General features: G+C 45.1%; 2 protein-coding genes across 2 annotated transcripts in view; one reads left to right on the plus strand and one right to left on the minus strand.

Annotated features, from left to right (window-relative positions):
- The window catches only part of LOC128709464 (nuclear pore complex protein Nup88), a 49,439-nt gene extending 34,095 nt beyond the window's left edge, over positions 1–15,344 (minus strand). The window contains exon 1 of the mRNA XM_053804461.1: positions 15,135–15,344. Within this exon, the coding sequence (XP_053660436.1) occupies positions 15,135–15,344 (210 nt within the window). The remainder of the gene's footprint in view (positions 1–15,134) is intronic.
- Positions 15,345–18,481: 3,137 nt separating this feature from the next.
- On the plus strand, positions 18,482–19,114 carry LOC128709094 (uncharacterized). Its single transcript, XM_053804078.1, has 2 exons — positions 18,482–18,548; positions 18,660–19,114. The coding sequence occupies exons 1-2, from the start codon at positions 18,482–18,484 to the stop codon at positions 19,112–19,114; spliced, it is 522 nt and encodes a 173-aa protein (XP_053660053.1).
- Positions 19,115–22,475: the final 3,361 nt, after the last annotated feature.

Here is a 22,475-nt window from a genome sequence, read left to right on the forward strand (position 1 = left end):
AAATGAAGTGCAAAAAAAAGGAGGAAAGCGAGCACATTGTTGGGAGAAAATGGCGTCTAATTAAAGAATATTCAGAACGATTCAATTATGGAAAGAACGACGATGTCCGAAGGGAGTTCCGGATTTTGGCCATTGGAGAAGATGAATCAGCCATAATGTATTTCGGTGTTAGCATACCATTAAAGATTGAAATATTGAAACACATCTGTCAGGGAAGAGAGCAAAACAAAACAAAAAACCTCCCTTTTTATGTATTACGGTACTGTTTTGTAAAAGCTAAAACCAAACTTGTAAAGAATAAGGTACAACTGCGGTGCATGTTCCACTTTGCTACACTTCGGACAATCAACTAAAGGTTTAACACACCGAATAAAATCAATACAAACAGCCACAACGGCGAGGAGAGATCGTAGAGCATCATCATGTCCATTAACTGATTATTTATCCCAATTCTTCAACGGCGTGTGGCGTGTTTCGCTCAACTCCCAACGTTGCTGTAGCTAAAATATTTTGATTGCCGATCCAACGATACAATCAAGACGATGGAAAGATGTCTTTCCGGCAGCTATCGTGGCCTTATCTTTTTTTTTTGTTGTTGTATCTTTAGCCACGTCTATCCGTTCATTTGCATGATGATTTTCGTGTTTCGTTCCATCATTGTCCCGTGTCCGAACGGTTGTACTTAATGCCGTGGATGATTTTTCCCCATCTTAACCGAGACTGCCGTGGCTGTTCCTTCAGTCACGGATATATTTTTCCGCTATATTAACATCTCCATTACCTTGTCGTTTTTGGGTGAAAGTAAGAAGAAAAAAAAAACAGACGACCACCGCGCTCGGTAACGGTAAAGTAATCGTCCCTTGTCTTCATCCGACCTTACATACACCTCCCTGCACCTAAGCGACCATCGATTTATCTTGCGCGAACTTCCGAAGCTCCGATATTGCCTCGTTTCAATTTGATGGAACCGACCACCGGGGGTAAAATTACATTACCTTTAAGGAATGGAACAATGTTGAAGCTGATGGGCGAAAAAAAAACCCATCCCCGCTCTTAGGGGCCATTGCGCGTTCTTGCTTTCTTGCTAATGTCCCAACGGCACCTTGCCTTCCATCACGCGGAACTTTTCCCCAGGCAAAACAACAAAAAATTGATTTTAAATCCTCCAGTTTTACTGGTTTACAGAGGGAGGAAGAGCAGGGCGCGAGACAAAAAAACGTCTATCAGCAATACAAGTAACTACTGACTGAAACACATGCCGAAAAAAAGCGAAAAAGCGAAACGATATAAATAATGTATATACATTAGTCAATCTATTTGTGCATCCCTGTGGCGCCTCCTTCGCATTTGCCATTTGTTCGCTGCCATTAGGTTGTGTGCCATTGGTTCACCTTGCGCTGGACGACAAAGACGTTAAAATTAAGTGTCTATTTTTTAATTTTCCATTCACGCCACGGTGCAAAGAAAATATGGAAAAAAAAAACCTTAGCCCGACGTAAACGCAAGCCTTGGGGCCATTGGGGCATTGCGACGCGAAATGACGGAATCGAATTCGACCAGATACGGGGCTCAGGGTAAGAGAGGAGGGGTTTGGTCTCGTGAGACTTCAGGAGAGGCATTGCGCCAAAAAATGACAAACTTTCACCAATAATTTATGCATGCAGGTCAAACCGAGCCGATGGACACCACCGTTTGGGTACCGGGCCCGTTTCCTGACTGTTTCGGCTTAGTCCCCAGAGGGAGAGAGCCGTGCCGGAAGGAAGAGAGCGAAACATTTCATTCCATTTTTGGCAGTTTCGTTTCATTTCCTTCTGACGGTGGAACGAAAAAAGAACAGCAAACGATCATGAATGTCATTCTAATTGTCGAAGGAAATACACAGGATTCACGCTAACAGCAACATGTTCAACAAAAGCATGATTCATAATGAAATACGTTTTCATTTCGAAGTCCTGCGAATAGCCGCAATTCCCCGAACGAGATGTCTGAGCGATTTTGGGGCAAAGTAGGCTTGCCAAATGAATTGCCAAATCTGCCCAGGGCTTCTCGATGGAGATTTCCAACAAACTTTGATTGCTTGAATTTATAATCTTAGAGAGTAACTCAGCGCATTCCTACCGGCATCGAAGTCTCCATACCTCCAAAGTCCCTGTTTCAGCCCTCCAAATCCTCTCCCACCCCCTGGCTGGGGAGCATTTAGAGAGCTCGTTTGCGATTGCGCTTGCCAAATTGAAAACCAATCGATCATTGATTTATTTTGCCCAAGCATTTTGGGGGAACTCTACCGTCCCCAAGCGAGTTCCGTTGTGGCTTTCTCTTCCACTTTCTCTCTTTGTATCCACGCGACCACCAATCATGGGGCAGCATCCGAGCGGATGCAAGCCCACACTTATCAGCGATTGGTTCAGGACGTCGATTTTATGTCGTTTGATGTGAGCAGGGGAGACGATATCGATCGATAATATGCGAGGTGGCGCTCGTTCAGGATGAAGCGAAGGATGAAAGAACGAGCAAAAAGTATATTGCACAAGGGACGAAAGGCTTCCCAGCCACATTATGGATCTTGCGCTCTTGGGACTACATTTTTCGTCGATCGGCATTGCAGCAAAAACGAAAAAGAAAGGGTACAAGTTGACTTTTTTTGGGTTGGTATTTGGTACTGGGTGGTACCAACATGTTGACTGAAACGAGTGTATATTATTGCATATGTAAAACACAACAAACAAAATACTGGATCGAAAGCAGCGCAATTTTATCACATTCCTCAACGATAATCTTGCATTACATTTATCTAACTAGTTTACACAAACACACATACATACAAAAAAAAAATCTCCGAAGACAAAAATATACCCAGCGTATGGTACGCTTGGCATGCTTTTATCGCCGGTTCCACAAATTCTCGGCTTCTGCTCGCGGCGAACATTGCACTAGAATTCATCTAACGAAACATCAGCTCCCATTAGCCGAGAAACAAGTTCACCTATCAGATTTTTTGTCAGAAGCATAATAGAACCTCCGGTACCGATCCGGTACCAACTTCGCGAAACGGTTTCCCTTTGGTTTCTCCCGCGCTGCTTCATCCAGCGAATGCCCCGACCAACTCCATTTCGCGGGCGGTTACGGGGACGAAGGCTACCACTTGGGTGAGGTGAGTGTGGGGTTTTTTTTATCATTAACAACCTATCAGCGGTGGTCGCACAGGGCGAACCGGGGAATGCTTGGGGAAATCGGTCGCGGTTCCACAACCGGGGAGGGTGAGAGCCTTCGGCTCTGGGGTCTATATAATTTGCCTGCATAAACATATACGATCCATTGTGCAAGTGCTGGGCAAATGCTCGTTGGGTGCAAAAGGAGAAGCGGAGAAGGTTGGAGGGTCGTGGCTTGTACTTCGAAACGAGAACCGAAGATACCGTACCGGGGTGGCTGTGTTTTTCGCTCGCCACCTTCCGTTCATTGCAGGTTCGGTGTGTTCCCTGCATTAACCTGGAATTAAAAGTCTGCTTTCTTCGCCTTAAGGATAAGACATACAATTTTTATAATTCATCGCGATGGAAGATGCACGACGGAAGGTGCAGCAGCAGCAGCAGCACCCCACTGTTTAAGCAGCCAAAGCCAAATAGTCCAATGGGGTTTTCCAAACAGCGGGATGTGAGAAGACAACAAAACAGCCGGAGCAACATCCTCGGAAGAATGTTGCCTGCTGTTTTCTGTTTAGTCTTACGCTGGAACTATGTTCTTTTTTTTTGTATAATCGTTTTCGTGTCAGATAACGCTGCTGCTACTACTACTACTGCTGCTGGAATCCATCGGCAATGGTTTCAACAAACGTCACGGCGACGGAGGCACCGCGTGCAGCAACGGAAAACGAACTCATCAGTGCAGCCCGCGCGAAGGAAATGCACTATCCCTGACAAACCGTGCGTCCAATGGAAAGTGCCACCGGGCGCCTCCATCTGCCGGAACGTTGCTTGTGTGACGAACGATTGTAGATCCCGCAGGTGCCGCTACTTTTCATCTTTATTCGCCTCTGTGGAGGCGAACTCGAGCAAACAAATGTGTCCACAGCCCGGGCATTTCGTCCCCGCCCGCTACCAGAAGAAATCTCGAAAATTATTTATTATAATACATATGCCCGCCTAATAAGGACTCGGTCGTTTGCTGATAAGCCGAAGCGGGGTGGGGCGCAACTCCCCCAATACGAGCCAGTATCATCCGATGGTTCCCTAAGGCGGGACGACGGATGCATTTGGGTATGACACGAAAGAAAACCCTCATCAAGCGGCGATGCAGCAGAAGGATGGTCGCAGATTTCGGTACACAGGGGGGGAGGGCTTGTATGCTGGGGATGGAAAAACGCATACTAAAAAAGAAACGAACAAGCAACAGGAAAGTAAGCGGAAAATTTGTTCACTTCATCCTTTTCCTTACCTTTCCGGCAACGCCACCGCCCATTCGTTACCACTGACAGCCGCAGCAACATAAAACAACCAGCATCAACATAATCATCAGAAGCATATCATGCCTTCGTCGTTCGTCTTTTCCAGCGACAAAATTAACCTTCTTCAGCGTGCAGCAGCAACAATGTGTGCCGTACGAAATGGATCCTGTGTGTGCTGCTGCGGCGCCCCGGGATGGATTCCCGCAGGATGTGCCGGAACAGCAGTCGGGGCCGGTTTCCACCCGCTTCACATGCACATGGTTCGGTGATTATCCACGCTGAACATTCCCAATTAAAAATTTGTTTTTCTTTCCCAAAACAGAAACACCAACCGGATGGCACGGTGAACACGAAAGGAACTGCTTCTGCTGCTGCTGTTGCAAACCCTCACCGGGCGCGCCTGAGACATTCGCCCCAAACTCGTCACATCATATCGAAGAATGAACCGCGATGTTTCGGAATCGTATATTAGATGCTATCGGGATTAGTACGGCACTTAGCTGTGCTGAACGCGAACTTTCGGGCGAGTTGTTTGTGCCATATCTCCATATCCACCGGAGTGACATGTTTGTACTGAATCACGCAAAAATAATAAGCAGCAAAACAGCATGATTGCATTTTAATTTTGGCCAGGAATAACACAAACCTCATCTTCCAGAAGTTCCCGGAATGAGACAAGAATCGCGGAAAGATGGGTCCAACCTTTTTGTTTTTTTTAAAGGTATTGCTGTAAAACTGTCCCTTCAAAATAAATTGCACATTTGAATCAACGATCTATTAAATGAAGCATCTCATCACGCGGACATGATGTGCGGGTTTTCGAGCAAAACTTTTGCCTCAATGTTTGTCCATAAGTCATAAATTTTACAGCTTTCCGTCAGCAAAAGTACCGTCAGTTCACTGACGTCGTCTAGCGTCGTAAAATTTGATGTTCACCGTGCACCGAAGAACTTAAGGGGCATCAATTTTTACATCCAGACGGCATGAAGTAAACAGCTACATAACAATCTTATAAACGATTGAATTGCAACATACAGAATTAGCTGAATCCCCGAAAAAGGGAGATGTACAAACGAAAAAAGAAAAAAATCTCCAGCATCACTTAACAAAATAATAAATAGCTAACAATTTCGTTTGAATGCCAATTTATGCACCCTTTCGGACATTCCTTCCGAGCGCGTACGTGTTGACGCGAATCGAAGCGAATCCTTTTTGGAGGCAACTCTTTCACTGACGAAGACTCTCTATCTCCCCCGTAGATGGTATTGGTAGAAACCATAGAAAAGAAGTGAAAGAAAGAAAAAAAACCTTAACAAAACAAAATCATCAACAAATCGTCCACCAACGGAGCAGAATATTTTCACGAAATTTGCATTTTTTTTCCTTTGTGTGTGTGTGTGTGTGCTCTTCCGCACTGAAGGACATCCGGTCGAGCGCCGTTCGAGTCATTGCAGAAGCCAATAATCGCGCTGCTGGCTATCCTTCCGCACCGCCCGATACACCTTTACCGAACTCCTTTCGGTGGTGGGGCTGAGGGCGAAGTTCGTGTGGGTTCTACTTTTCTTGCCCATTGGCTGCGTTCTGCCCTTCAAACATTGCTGGGCGAGATCACCGAATCGTGACGGTGTTGATGAATCCTTTCTAATTTAGTTTGAATTTCACACCTCGTTATGAGATTTTTTTTTACTTCTTTCGCTTTCTCCACCATAGCAATTGTGTGAGCGAGCGCCGCTCGCAGTGAAGATTGAATGTAATGGAAAATGAGTTTTTTTTTTGTGTTTAATTATTGTTCACCGACAGCAAAGTTCATGATAAAATGCAGGTAAATAAATAAACAACGAAACTAACAACAACAAAAACAGGGGGCGAACCCGGCAACGAGGAACTAAATTAATTAATCTGAACTTTTAAGGGCGCGCCAGAAGAGGAAGCGTGGAATTTCACGCCATCATAAATAAGTTTTCACCTTCAACAATTGACTCTTGGCAGTGGACGATTGGTATTTTGAAATTAAAGAAGAAAAAAAAACAAAAAGCTGCTCAGAAAGATAATTGTTTCATACTGATTGAGTACTGTTTCGTTGAGAGAAAATAAATAGATAAATCAATCGACGTTTTGTATTAGTTCCTTATAATGTATCCTTTATGATTCCCAACCGGGCGCATCTCGTCACTCAAACATCGTGCCAAAACGAAACGATACATGCAGAAATCGAAACAGGGAATTGAGCAGTAATTTTACTCTCATTCATATCTTCAACAACCATTAACGATGCAAAGAAAAAACACGAAGACAGAAAACCACCATACGTCTGTTCGAAACTTGTAAACAGCAACAAGCAAGCAAAAAAAAGGAGAAATAAACGGAAAATATAATTATACCTGTGCTGACTGCACTTTCAAGTGGCGCGATAAAACGGATTTTCTTTGCTGTTTGCTACGCTACAACTCTTCACGGCGACGCTCGCCACTGGCCGCGTTGGTTGGCGGTGAAAAATCACATCAAACAAACCGGGGCGCTACCAACAGCCAAAGACACACACACACAGAGAGAAAAAAAACAGCAACTGCAGGAATCAAAAAGGTGGCAGAAAACGCGCCCAACATCATCCGGGAAACCACGGAACGAACGGAAAAGAACGAAGGGCCGGGGAAAAGGGGGCCCGATTCCATTGCCACCCTCCGGAGGTCACAGGACGAAAGATACGACGATACTCGAGACACATAGGATTTTGGCTCGGGTGGACTCGATGGGCCACGCGGCATTTCGCTCCCGTTTAGTACTTGTGTTCTAGCGGTTTGGTAGCGCGATGCAGAAATCAACGGTGGACAGAATGAATGAAACCGGATGTGTGTTGGTATAGATGAAATTGGTTCCCGTCCCCTTTCCCAGCGGAATCCCAGCGCTGGAAGGAGCTGACAAGTTGAAAAAATAAAACCGCGCAAATCTCGCATCCCACAGACGGATAGTGTGAGTGAAAACGAACGCCAACCCGCACACGAGTGTGTACTTGTGCATGCATGAAGGCCTCTTGCGCGATGCTTTGACTTCCGCAGGTGGAATTTTCTTTTGCCTTCAACCGTACCGTGTGGCAACCCCGTTGCGGTTGCCTTGCGATCGGCGCACTGCTCCGGCGAACCGGCCGGAATCCACGAATCCACCACAAACACAGGAAACCGGAACCGGACGGAAAGATCTCGGTCGGTAATAATTATAATCATAAATCGGTTGGAGATTTGTTGCGCCCAAGTACGACAAGACCTCTTTCCATCAGGGCACACACCGGCACAGGTACCACACAACTTCAGTGCATCATCGGTGCTGGAAACAGAGGAGGGGAAAACGGCGGGAAAAATGAAATGCAAAACCAAAAAATCACCAAAGCAAAACCTATTCCTGCACTTCAACAGCCTCCACCTAAACGGTGACCTCATTGAAAACGTTCGCCCCAATGAGGGCCGCGTACGACACGATGTGGAAAACTACAAACATGGAAGAAATAAATAAAATTACAAAGCATCAAAACGTAGCACCCGGAAGTGCAAAGCCCGCGCACTCAAGCAGTTTCCGTCTGTTTGGCGCAAAACTCAACACGGGTAGGGAAAATTATCTCGCCAAAGGGATGAAAGAACCTGGGACCAGAACTTGAATTTTCCACTTCATCGAAGTTCACAGGGTCGTGGTGGGCCAACTCGTGCACGGGTTGCGCCATTCGGCTGCCATCAATGCTGGGGCAACCACCTTAGACGGGGTTTGCTGCACCCCCCACACGTGTGGGCCTTGGTGGTGTTGTTTGAGAAAGGATACTTTGCCGGCAATTAAATCACACGCATTGTTGAGCAGCATATATGTAATTACTGTTGGTGACGAAAGCTCGCCAAGAATTCTTGTATGAGGAACTTACGACCAGCTAAAAAAATCTTGCGATAGTAATTATTCGAATTCCTCGACAAAGCCAAAGTTCTGCAACCAAAAATAAAGAAGATGTAATAAAATACATCTCTGGTGGATTGTAGATCCCACGTAGAGCAACAAAAAAAAAAAACACACACGCCCGAACACGTTTAGCACCTTCACGGAGAAAGACGGGCACGTTTTTATGCTCGAATATTAATGCCCGGTCCCATCACGGCCTTTTCACAATGGGCGATAAATACAAACACACCGATTGATGGAGGGATGGTGACGGAAAATCAAATCAACGTTTCCGTCAGGATCTTGGTTGGTTTTTGCCTTCCCTATTTGGCGGCAGCGTACGTTTCCCTGGAGACTCAACACGGGCTGGGTAACAAACAGAAGAAAAAAATGGACCAAAGTGCCTATATCCCATCCCACCTAGCCCATTATCCGATCCACCCGGAAGCCACCCGGATGTAGTAACAGATGTTTGCCCATCAGCCTTGACAAATGGCCTGTGAATTAAATTGGTTAATAGATGATGGATACGTATCAGAAACATCGGACCACCACCCGGGGACGGCGCGTTTTGATGATCGAAGAGATAGCAGAGAACCATATTCCGCTTCGTTTATGGTCCAGTTCCACAGCCTCACCAAAGCAGTACAGCCTAAGTGGCGGAAGGTGGTACTGGCACACTCGAAGGTGACGCTGACCATAATCATAATAATAGATCATTATATCGTTAGGGGACCCCCGGGTGGGAGGGAGAGACACACACACACAAGCAAACAAAAATGTGGTACAACGTCGATGAAGATGGTGATGATGATGATGATGAGCAACGCACAAAGTCCCGACGACGAAAGGACACGCGTCACGGGTAAAGGCCAAGAAGGTCGGAGGGCTTTGAAACTGGCCCGAAAGACGTCCCCGTAAAGCCGAACGAGTAAATTGGATCATGTCGGGTGGATTCACTTTTAAAGGTGCGAGCTACGCACAGGCTCAATATGCGACCTTCGTTTCTGGGGTCGATGATGCATGCATGATTGAGAGCATTTGGTCAACGTGTTTGCATGGAGTAAAAGGCAACGATAGTGTTGATTATGTCCCTAGTGCTTTATTTTATGTTGCTCTCATTGTCTCGATGTTGCAGACTCTGCTCACGGGCAGAATAACTCTATTTACGATTATTGTTTTCCTTCTGTCAGCCGCTGAGACGAACTAGAACACAGGAAAGTGGCCACAAAACGGAGAAAAAAAGGTGTTAAAAAAGCCAAAATATTCCATTTTTCTCCATTGCACAACTTTCAACTGCATTTTCCTTACCGGAAAACCCGGAAAACCCCGTAGACTCTTTACGGAGCTTTTCATGCAAATTGGTTTCATGGTGTTGGGCCCTCACCATAGCTAGGTTACCGGTAATCGTTTCATGCTGTTGTTTCTGTCTAACGAGCGTGAGTGATAATTTTTAAGCATCTCCACGATGCACAATTTCCATGAAATTGCCAAAAAAAAACGACAAAGTACCACCGAACCTAACACATTGAATGCAATTTTGTACAATGTGTTTAATACAAATTGAATATGGAACGTAATCAAGAACTATAGTGCTAGAAAAACGATTGCTGCCGGGTTGTATTCCGGTAGGGAGTTGTGACGTCGTATAACACTACATTGCTGTATTTTGCTTCCTTTAATGAAGTTTTGATGGCGCTATTTAGACGTTATTGTATAGTTTCCATGTTCCTTTCTTTAAATGGATGGTTCACAAGGAAATACAGCCAGCCAACGATGATCATTCCGCTTATATACACACACATACACCGAAATCTCGCCAATGGAAACCGTAAGCAAACACTTCATAATCTTGCCACAGAAGAATTTGACGATTGCTATTTATCGACACCATCGTAAAGGCCGCACCAGTCAAGCCAGCGAGAGATTCATTTATGAACTGCCGATCCCATTGTTACCGCAACAGCAATCCGCTTTAGGTCGTGGTTTCATCACGTTCCTTGCGGTAACCGTGTTGCACACGCTCGTCTTTACAAGTGTGGCTCTTTGGGAGGTTTTATTTGTTCATCGCCTCCGCCTCACAATCGTAAGTCCGGGGGAAAGTTTTTCCACGTTTACTTATTAATCTCATATCAACTGCGAAGCCGTCATTCAGCACACAACAACAAAGGGAATCCATTGACAATGTGCTTCTCCACACACGCGACAACAGTGCCGTCCCGGGGCCACAATCATATTTTGATCCACGTCCGGATTCCTCCACTCCACAGGGTAGTTCCAAATTTTCCATCAAACAACACCGAATTGTGGTGCGAAAATGCGTTTCTTCTCCCTAGTGAGGGGGTTTGGCTTTGTTTCTCGTGTTGGATGATAGGTTGTAGTATCATTTTTATCTATACCATTCTTCATGGCACCGGGAAGCTAATAATCAACATTCGCGATGTCTTCAACTTTGCACTTCCGCGTACGCCCTGCTTTATCGCATCATCATGTTGCGTCGTTGTGACCATACCAAAAGAAATTCTTTCTCAGACTTTCCCCGCCTACTTGCTCGTTGAGATTGGGATAGCCAGGGATCCTTAGGATGGGTTGTTTTTAATTGATGAAACTAAAAAAAATGGTGTAAGAGATACAATTTAAGAATGAGCCATATGAGAATGTTTGAGATGAGATTGGTTTGGGATACATGTTCGTCCGTCTCGTGTGACATATTTGTTCACCGGGATATAGTACCACAAGGGTGGGCACATCTTCACAGACTCACATCATTGCGACGATCAGGACACACGAAAAATCACACAAACCAGATTGGAAACCTTTACCATCCTCTGGCTTGCCAGCTCCAAAACCTCTCAATCCGCCCCACGCACAAGCTTTTTCATCCGGATTTTATCCATTCAGTTCATCGAATGCCTACGACATGCTACAAAAGATCTACGGTGAGGAGATTGCGACGAGTGTAGATACTCACGCTACGACAATCGTGAAGGCAAATAAAAGGACGCCCCAAGACAAACGTCTTCCATCACTATGTTCTTATTCAACGCTTGGACTGGGCGCGCGTGGTTGTACTATTTCCACTTTCTTCTGCTGAGTTCTGCTGCTTTTGTACAGGAGAGTTCGACGTAAGTCTTTCATTCATATCTCCACATCTCCACATTTCGCTCGCGAAACGCGGTAACATTTTAGTATTCGCAGGATAAAAATGTGCTTTAGACATCGAGTGGTCTAAAGGACAGGGACAAGTGGATTTGTTCATGAACGGCACAACTCAGAGGGAGGACGAAATCAAACAAAACGCATATAAGTTTTCGTCGTCAACAGTGCCCGAACGATTGAATGGAAGAAGTAATATTTCTTGCGTAGTAAAACTACTCTCACTATCATGAGGTGATTTTCTTGTGGGTCATTCCAAAAGGAATGAAAAAGAAAGTATTCAGTATTATTTCTACAGAGGAATCATAAATTGTTTGATGAAATTGTATTGATTATAGTTATTGGCAACTGAACCCACGATGGATTGGAAGCGGCGCTGGTCTTCATACGACAGGACCGGTGAAAAATCCCATTCGCAACTACCCCCCGATTTGGTGAATCGGGGGTGAACCGAAGGGTGAATTAAGTCAAAGAAAACCGGAAATGGTAGGCCTAGACTTCTGGCGGTTAAAGTACCGATAATGCACAAGAAGACCGGTTGAGGTTGTTGTGCTGGAAAAGAGGAGAAACCAGCGATAAAATTCACTTCGATAAGAAAACATTTCCTTCTCCGAGCCGTGAAAGATAACCATATACCAAGTGTAGGTCTGAACATGTATTAGCTACTTAAACACACCTTCCCTATTCATTGGATAGTAAGGAATCAAGACATGCAGGCTTTTAATGACGTATTCTAATAAACGATCAGAGTTTCTTGTGTGGCGATAAATATGGAAAACAACAACCCGGAAAAGGCATACCGGCATGAAGTTTCGAGCGCATTTTGAATGCCACCGTCCTTCCTGGCGGCTTCCTATATCGTGCCAGCAAAAGAACCCAAAAAGATGACAGTAAATATATCAAAGATGTTGAAATGGAAAACCATGACAAAGCGCAGTGCCTCTGCCACAAGTTTCCCTCTTGCGTTGGCCCTCTTCGATGGCAGTGCAGTGTTAAAGTCTGAACGGCGCAGGTTGTACGGATGAAAATACGGAGAAAACGACCGAATTGAGGCGTGAAACTTCAGCAAAGAACGAACATAAAAGTAGAGTGATAATTTTTAAAATATTATATAAAGAATGAACTACCGGCAACAGCAGGCGACAGTAGCAGTTTCTGGCTAGCGCTATTTTGCGTGTTGCTCTGTACGTGGAACCAGATCCTGACGCTAGGTGCAGCTGCTTTTCGGCATTACGGACAACGGATAAGGGCGCCCAGGTTCATAGTTCGTCCCCGGGAGGTGGAGTAAGAAATGGGAAAAGTTCCATTTTTGCCCCGTACCGATGCACAACGCAACGACCTAGCGGGCTGGCGAACCGGTGTCCGCTTGCGGTGATCAAGAAATACGTGCACAACTATCTGCCGGGAATCGGAAGCACCAAAACAAGCACCCCTCTGCGAGAGCTGCGGCGAAGGAAGGAATTATTTTATTATTACGATGAGTGTGGGTACAATTTATACTTTTGAGATACTATTATTAGTGCAGTTGCGAAATTTCTTAATACTTCCGTAATTAAGGCTGGTTCTGCTGGTGTCGCTACCGGTAGATGGATACGGTTTTGTTTTACTGCTCCCACGATTTTACGGCCAACTCATCGACTCTGCACTGGCGCGGTCCTGTACGTTGGCTTCATGTGTTCGTGCGTTTTAATGCCGCATTAAATCCGATGATCGACGTGACATAATCATTATCACATCCCGAAGCATATTGATGGACGAAGCGCAAAAAGTGCTCGGTGGTCGCAAGGTCGCATCAAAATCTCAACCAAACGACCGACGGTAGTTTGGGAGGGGGAGGACGAAGAAGCTGCGAAGGATGCGGATACATCACATTACCGTACGACGACGGTCGGTTTTTACCCGGCGTTCCTTCTCCGTCCTTACGCCACGGCGACAGAGCGGAATCACCTTGGGGAGTTATAATTTTATAAATGGGTTGGGGATGAAAATTTATGAGCCCGCTGCTATTCGCTCGTCCAGAGCATAAATTTGTGAATGATAAACCAGCCACCGCACGGACACTGCCGAAAAACAAAAACAGGTAAATGCAACGGTGGGGGCATGCACACATACAAGGAAAATAGTGTACAGCACAAACGCTGGGACGGTGGCAAAAGGAAAAGTTTTTAAAAATTTCATTTGGGATGAATTGGATTTTCCCTCATGTCGTTGTCACCTTCCGGTGAGTGGTTGGCTTCATCCGAGGACGCTGCTCATTTACAATGTAACAAACGTATCGTTTGCGCGAAAAAAAAACGCAACGAATACAATATCATTCCTTTGATCTGCTATTGGCTTGGGTTTTAAGGCAGCAACATTTAAGTATGTTAATAATATACACTTTGTCATTCTGCCGGCAAGCTGCACAAAGATACATCATTAAAAACGGTAATATTTGTCTCTTATTTGCGATAAACCGAAACAAATCATCTTTAAACTGATTTATGTCAGTTCCTAAGCACTTTCGGCTCTATTTACCGTGGTAGGTGAAGTAAAAAAAAGCGTTTCATTATTTATCACACCAGTCCCATCACCTGTTCACCGAGGCCGTCCCTTCCATCGGTACTTCAGTTAAGCGCATTCGATATAATGATCCAGTCGTGTGCGGGCTTCGACTTTCGCGACGGCAGCCATCGCTGGCAAATGATACAATTTTTATGGATTGGCAGGACAGAAATGACAAAAAAATAGCCAATGTGATCACCCTCGGGCGCACCAATGTTAATCATTGCTGTGCTTGGTAATTTGGCCGTGAGGTTCCAGGACGCTATGAAGACCTAAAAAAAAAGGCCAGGAAAGGAAAGTAATCGACCCCCGGTAACGGACCGGTCGCGGTGAGCGTTGTATGTGTCGGATTTGATGAAGTAGGAGGGTGTTTGAGAAAATCCATTATTTTCAAACTTTCCTTCCATGATCGCTGCTCATGCTGCTGCTGCTGCTGCTCGCAAAGTAATAAAATTTCCTTCCTATAATTTAAATCGCTCTCGCCGAATGAATGCCTAAGAAGGAGGACGGACAATCTACCGAGGTGGGGGTTTTGAAATGAAATTTCGTTTTCGTGCTCGTTTCGCTCGGACCACGAGATAACACGCGCATACGCCACAGGACGATCGAAGCGGAGTATAGGGTCAGCAGCGCGAGAAAGAAATAAAATTGTAGAAAGGTAAAAAGGTAAGAAAGTGAAGGAAAAAAATCCATCCTTGCGATAGGCAAAGTGGACGAATAATGAAATGAACCACAGATATTCGTTTCCGTATGAGCCATGGCGCGCTCAAGGACCTTCCGCTCGCGATTGCATATAATTTAAGATTATGGCCATAAAAGCTAATTAGACCGATAAATAATCCATTATTATTTGATAAATTGCCGCCATCGAAAACTAGAGGCTGACTTTGAACGCGATGCTGATTTATTTAGCGTTCGCAGATTGGCTCGACGATTTTCCACCAGTTCAGCAGAAATCGTAACGTAGTTAGCGTCGACAACCCCTGCATTCTAGCCGTTGACAGAACACCGTCATTTTGTGAGGTTATGTGTATATGCGGCTAGCAAATCATTTTATGAGCTTCATTCTCCGACTTACCTGATGCTTTAGGTTATCCTTCTTGCGGGAAGCTGCGGCACGCCAGTTCAACACCAGAATACAACAGTTCTTCGCATTCCATACGAACAGCATATCATCTTTCGATTCCACCAGATTCTGCGTATGTTTATGTTCGTCCGGCGAACAGTCGCGGGCCACTTGAAACAATTTCGTCGCATTGAACCCGAAGCTGTCCGTTTTTGTAGCCATGTTCACACACCGGTCCAGATCACGGCACTGCACGGAATTAACACTTGGAATTGTTCAACTTACAGGAATAATCACGATTTAGCGGGCTTTGTCGGCACATGAATCGTCGAGTAAAATGTAAACAAACAAGCAACTGCGCAAATTTCCATCTGACAGCTGTTTTCCAGCACATGGCAACTGCTCGAAGTGCTCGATACTGCGCTAGCCGCTCGAAACGTCAGGAAAGCAACGGACATTCAATTTGAATTTGCAACAAACGGTTGGTGAAAGAACGTGCCCGGAATGCAATGATTAATTTTGAGTTGTGTGGATAAGTTTCGGAGATTTATTTTACTTAACTTCCTAAAAATGACATCCTTTTGCATCATAATAATAATGTGAGGCGATTTTTATTGAAAGTTTGGTGCAATGTATGTATGAATAAACTCCTATTGCATGATGATATTGATGACGCCTACCTCTAATTCCAAAATTGATTTGAGATGTTCAAATGGTCCGGAGTTTTTCAATTTCATTCATGCTAAAAGAATATTCGGTCTCCTAAATACATGACATACAGACCATGTCACGGAAATTGGATATCAAGATTAAACAAAGACGAATGTACAATAAATCATAAAATTCTATAAAGATAGGACAGATAAGGATATGTATCAAAAGCAGTTGTAAATCAAATTCAAATACTAATCAACATTAGAAAATTATTACATAAACTTTACTTACTTCTTAATTTCTTACTTAATACTGAATCATTATTTTATTGATTCAGCGGAGCTGCTCAATTACTGTCCAGGATTGCTAAGGGACTCTAAACAACTGGGAGGGTTAGGTCCTCCAACGATACAGGGATTTTAGGGAGAGGCCTTGTAAGTCCCCTTCAAAACAAAACAACGAAAGGACACTAAGATGAATCGTGTTGGAACAACTCGTTCGTTACGAGGCGTAAAGGAACAGAGCGTGCTCTTTGTCTGGATTAAGCGCTGCTAAACCTGAGCAGATTGAATTAAACCAACATTGGAGGACAACAGCCTTAAATCTAGTTTCCTGGGAACGAATTGATAAACCATCCGGATCTGCCCGATGTGCTTAATTCCCCAATATTTTTTTTATTAAAATACTTACAGAAAACATTTGAATTGTTAACAAAAAACAACTGAAGCATCTCTTTGCATTACGTATATGAAACAATGTTAAACATCTTTTAGCAAAGTAAATAATTTAACACCACGTTGGGTTTAATGGAAACCTGCAGCTCCATTCTTATCACTATTTTGCGCAATGTAATTGCATACCATCAATACCCACATCACACATTGAACAAGGTAGTATTTAAAGTGAGCTTTGTATGATTGCTGAACAATTACGTAGTTTGCAAACAGGTTTGCGAATCAACCGCACCAGTTCATTACCATTGTTAATGTTAATGATAGGGGAATACCATTGCATCTTCAGTTTCTTCCTTGTTGATTTGTTTCCTTGCGTGAATGTTTGGAAGGTTCTCTCGGTTAAACAAACTATAAAGCAATTCAATTGTTTTATACTTCAAGTAAAAGTTACATTTCTTTTATTTCCTAGTATTTACTTTGCTTTACTTTACATTTACTAGTAGCGTATTGTGTGCTGGGATGGAATGACACTCCAGGATGTGTGTGTATAATATTCTCATTTACGAACCATTTGTCAACGTCCAATGTGAATAATCCTCGACAGCAGATACGAGTTCAATTCCTGGGTAGAGAAATATTATGATTGAATTTCGGTCGAATCGTTCGGAGGATTTGCCGAGAAGACTGTTAAGCTGTTTCTGCTGCTATCAATCGCAATGGAACAAAGATCCCAAAACCATCGAGAGATGTCGGCATCATAAATGTATAATGGTGAATCGCTCGTTGTGATACGTGCACTTATTCCAGACGCATCGTGTATCAATTTTTCTTCCTTCCGGGTGGCACATTTGTCAGCCCGCGATGAAGACGAAAGCGCTTTCAAGCCGGGGTCAGGATGTCACTTTAGCGTTGGCATTCATAAAACATATCTATTTCTCCCTGACGGCATTTTTCGGCATTTCTGAGTCATTGACGTATCTTCCCTTTTCGTCTAGTCGTCGGTCGAGGGTTGCCACCGGGATTGGAGAACTCTGCCTGCTCTCTATCATCAATTCATCCATTGTAAAGTATTCCGCTTCCGATGGGTATTTCCGCTTTGAGATGGAGTTGCCATAAAAACCGAAATAAATAAAAGCTGTCTTGGGGAGCAGTTACAACAGCAGGTAGGTTGGCATTCCCGCACTTATGTTGCTGATCTATGATTGTTCACGTTCGCCAGTACAAGTGACAGTTATGACTTAGTAATGTGACCGAATTTCGTACGATTTGTGACGGGAGTAGCATATTTTGTGTATCAGGATTGATGGATGAAACGCGCTCGCTATAATTCTGCGGAAATGGAAGCTGACTGACTGAGTGCAACATTGATGGCAACTGCAGTGCAATACCGTGTACTTGATATGTTTTCAGTGATGTGCATTACTCCATAAATCATTAAGTAATACGTCCCACAAAAGCGAATTACGCTGAAAAAAAGGTCCGTTTGTGTTGGTGAAAATGGATGTAAAGGTGTTCCATACGCAACAAAACACCATTAGCCAATCGCACCGATCCGGGTTCACGTTCAGTGATGATCTTTTGTGATCGAACAACGTCATTACATCCACCCCATAGTAAACAAAACGCAGTAAGTGCCGTTTGCATAATACACCCATCGTCTGGCAGCAACAGCCTTGGACTTGCTGCACTTCGAGCACCCGGTACAGCGGTTCCACAGTCATCCACACGTCTCTTGGCAATTGATGGCTTTTTTAGAGAAAATGGCACCAACACTAACGACCGATTTCGCTTTCGCGACGCCAGATGCATTGCGATCGGCGCGTGTTGCTGCATTCGCTGGCTTTAGTTAACGCCGGACAGTCGACAGAGAAACTTACCGGTTACTTAGTGTAAGGTGCAGCAAGCTATACGCATACAGTGCAGGTGGAAATAGTTCGCGAAATTTCGGTTACATTACAGTCTTTTATAGTGTTAACTTACCAGGCTTTTGAATTGTTCGGAAGGATTTTTTTTTACCTCTGTCACCTCACAATGCGTTACTTTGCGCCAGTCGCTACGGCGTCATTGTTGGTGGGACTGTTGGCTATGGTAAAAACAGGTTAGTCTTTCAAGGTAACCCATTTCGGGCAACGAACGCAACCACGAGCGATTGTGTACTGAGATGAGCCTTTACCGGCATTTTATATGTTTTTTTTACTGCTTTTTGAAGGGTACGGCCTTAATTGTGACTTTTGCTATGGCGAGGAAGATTGCTCCCTGGGAATGGACGTACCGATGGTGCATTGCGATGAAGAATCGGTTCAAATGACCAACAGCAGTCTAGACAGCTTCATTCGACCGCTTAGAACCGCCCTGCCAACAATACACCAGCGGTACGAGTGCATCCATATGCGAGCCAAATCGGTGAGCGGCCACGTGTTCCTGTTTGTCCGCGGATGCGTTCACCAGCTGGAAGGCGGAAGACACTTTTGTACGTTACCACACGCCACCTTCCAGGGATCGCTCGAGTGCATCGCTTGTCACGGCGATCGATGCAACAACGTTCCCGTCCCGCAGGATGACGAGAATGGAGCCGGTGACATGCCGCGGAGTTCGTTGATCTCGCTGGCAGTCTGCTCATTACTTGCAGTTTCGCTGGCCACCTTTACAACCCCGTACAGTTGATGAATAATGAGAATAAAAAGCTTCAACCCACCTCAGCTAAGTACAATTACAGTGGTTCGTGTCTGATTGGTGTAAGATCGCGCAATAGCCAGGTTGGACGGTTGGCGCGTTGTTGTGTACGTGTGTGAAACAGTGTGTTGATGATGTGGTTGCGATCGGTGCATATTGGCGCACTAATAACTCACGCTGGAAGGGACGTCTCGAAGCGCCAAGGGTCAATCGCGATTGAGAAACAAGCCTGGTTGCCGGAACGGTTAGGGCGTAGGGTAGATCGTGCTCAATTATGTCGTGCCGTACACTTGAACTTTGCCAATTAGCTTATGTTTTGCGTAAGACTTAACGCGATATTAACTGTCGAGCCACTGCTCGGCACAAAAGCCCGGCAAAGCGAAGTCGAACCTGCCCTTTCGGGCCCGGCACGCCAGAGCTTTCGACGGCCTGTCGCTGACGGCAGTGGACCGATCGTCGCCTTATTCTTGTGACGCACTCACCGCACCCATCCGCACCCGCCCAGCCTGGTTTGCTCAATCAATAAACATATAATTAAATTCAATCAAAACAATGCGGCTTAAAACAGCGCTCCCATGCAAGAGTGGGGAGATAAACGTCAAGCCGTTTGAACCGGTTCTTGCGTCTAGGCGCGGGAATGAAGGTACGCACGGACTCCGGTTTTGCATGCTGGCGAAACGTGTGTGGGACGCATGAGGACCTTCAAAAGTTCGAGACACCTTCGGGAGAAGCCGGCAACAACTATGATGCCTGCTGTTGATGATGATGGTGTTGAAATCTGCGTTATTGCGGCATCGACGACACCGGAAGAAACACTCCTGAGCGTAGGCAGGCGATGGGTGTACGGGTTTGCCCCGATACCGAATACCCGGTAGTTTCTGGTATATTGTTCTTGCAAAGTACCAGTGTACCGGAAGATGACGTGGGGATGGATTGACGTTCGAGTTTGCGTTTGGTTTTTGGGTGAGGTTTGTTTGTATTTATTAAACAAATATCGCATTCATAAATCAAATCTCGCACATCCAGGCGTGGTCCTTTTTCTTCGAACGAGTATTTTCAACCCGTTCCGTTGCAACTCCACAGCCTCTTCAGCACACTGACAGCGGAGTGGATGCGGAGCATAAGTTTAAGTTTGCCGGAGCTCATCGTTCAGCCGCTTCCTTTGTGGACGTTTCGATCCTTTCTAAACACGGGCAAAGCACCATCGTATGCTTATTACCTTTGCCGGGCGCGTAGTCCTTGGCGCCTGGCAAAGTTCATCAGCACTCGACGTCTTTCCCGTTTTGATAAAGAAGTAATTTAAATATTCTATAAATTCTCCCAATTCATTTTGGCGACACGTACACGCTTCTTGGGGACGTACATGCGAGCCGCGCCATAATCATCACACGTCATCAGCAGTATCGTCGTCTAATTCACGATTCCTCCCTTTCCTTCCGGTATGGCACTGTGGTATGGGGAGTTTTCCACCTAATAACGCTGCGGCGTATGGATGGAATTTTGAATTATTCGTCTCCACTACGTTTGGGAATAACTTCCTATTAAACTTGTACTAACAACATGTAGGAAGAAGTAATGAGGCTACAGTACAATATGATGTAATTATAGACGGTTTCAATGGTGGTCTATTGAAATATCAATATAGCGAAGAAATTTGACATATTTATGATGCATCTTCCCAAACATTCCATAATGCAACAAAATGTAGTTTAGTTTTATAACTCGTAGTAATTTATTCCCACTGTTGACCGTGTTCTTTTCCGTTGTCGCCAAATAACGCTGTCCGTGAAGGAACTTGAGCACAATTTATTAACACTCAGTAGCAGCAAGAGTGGTGGGCGGTCCTTATGTTGCTAGGGCAACACATCATACGCACCCTGCATCGATAACTATCTTCTTGTCGATACTTGACTCAAGAAGTGTTGTCACTGACGCACGCCATGGGACCGCGTCTTCTGGGATCGCTGAGCTGTGTGGAGAGTTTGGACCGCCTCTGCAAGGATGGTTCTAATCGGATGATGACACTTGCGAATCCGATCAAACGCAACGCCCCTTTGCAAAGGGAATTTCCGGCATCCGTATCCGGGGTTCGAAGCGGGCGAAAGAATGGATGCCCACTCAACACGGGACTCCCGCTCCTGAACCCGATCGGACGGGATCCCATTCCGGACATCCTGAATTCATCCTTCGCAATTTTCGGGGATATTCATCTTCCAGAAATAACGAAAGCTGTCCATACGACGACGGCTACTCCTGGCACGGGAAGCGGTTTCATTCTGATTTATGACTTCGGGGTTTCGAAGAATAACTTCATCAACCGTTACGCTGTGCACCCGGAGCCCAAGTTGTAGGGCATCTGATTCCTTCGAATGCTGACTTCCCACACACAACGCAGCACACGCCGTGTGTGAAACCGTGGGGCCGTGCAGAGCCGTGTGAAGCTGCCAGCAGCAAACGGATGCTCGGAAGTATCTCCGAAATCGCCAGACATTGGCTGGCAACGGTGCTGTTCCGCTCGCTCGGTTGTGTTGATTCGTAATAATAATAAGTAATTATTTATGCCTCAATAGAAAATCACGAATCACACCGAAATAGAAGCTTTTGAGGAAGGAAGGATAACATCTATTCCACCGTTTGTGCCTGCCTCGAGATGAAACCTGGGATCACATCGATGCTTGTGGCGTATGGAGAAGAGAGTAACGACCCAATCCTTCTTCAAAATGGAAAGGTTTTGTTGTTATAGAATGCCATCGGGAAATTGGCACAAACAAAGACTGACTCGCATCTTCCCGCTTTTCCGGGGTGCGAATATCTCCCAGTGGAGGAATCAAGCGTTCCATGTTTCCGTTTCACGGCTGCACCTGAGCAGGTTTCAGCTGTCAAAAGTAAAGCACCACGTGTTGGGCAAGAGTTCTCGTGTATATCTCCGCTGTGCGTCCAACCTGTTTTCGAACGTTGATGATAATTAATTCCGACGCCGTTTGTACCGAATCGTGTGCGTTTAATTTTGACAAGCGTTCGCGTTTGTAGGGCGGCCGGCGAATAAACAAATGAATTGTGCCATTCCGGCGGTAAGTAGAATCGGTATTCGGTTGGAAAACGGGCCGGCAATGACTATTCCAATGATTGATGAAAACGCACTGCCTTCCGTATTAATGTTGGCAATACTCAACATTTTGTAGTGAAATTTGAACAAATCCAAGAAAATGTCGGACCACTTGCCAAACGTTCGCGATAGTTAATAGCATCGGTGAGCGGGAATGGCGGCATGAATCAAATCAATTGTTTGCGCAGGCAGAAAGTGTTTAAAACCACGATTGCCTCGAAATTACTTTCCCACTAGCCCTGACTA

The sequence above is a fragment of the Anopheles marshallii genome, chromosome 2 (genome assembly GCF_943734725.1).
Source record: "Anopheles marshallii chromosome 2, idAnoMarsDA_429_01, whole genome shotgun sequence".
Taxonomy (NCBI): domain Eukaryota; kingdom Metazoa; phylum Arthropoda; class Insecta; order Diptera; family Culicidae; genus Anopheles; species Anopheles marshallii.

What these genes read in the sequence shown, in the direction of transcription:
- LOC128709094 (XM_053804078.1), top strand. Translation starts at nt 18,482, where the DNA reads ATGCGTTACTTTGCGCCAGTCGCTACGGCGTCATTGTTGGTGGGACTG. An exon ending in GTTGGCTATGGTAAAAACAG is followed by an intron (nt 18,549 to 18,659) that starts GTTAGTCTTTCA and finishes TGCTTTTTGAAG; the next exon opens with GGTACGGCCTTAATTGTGAC.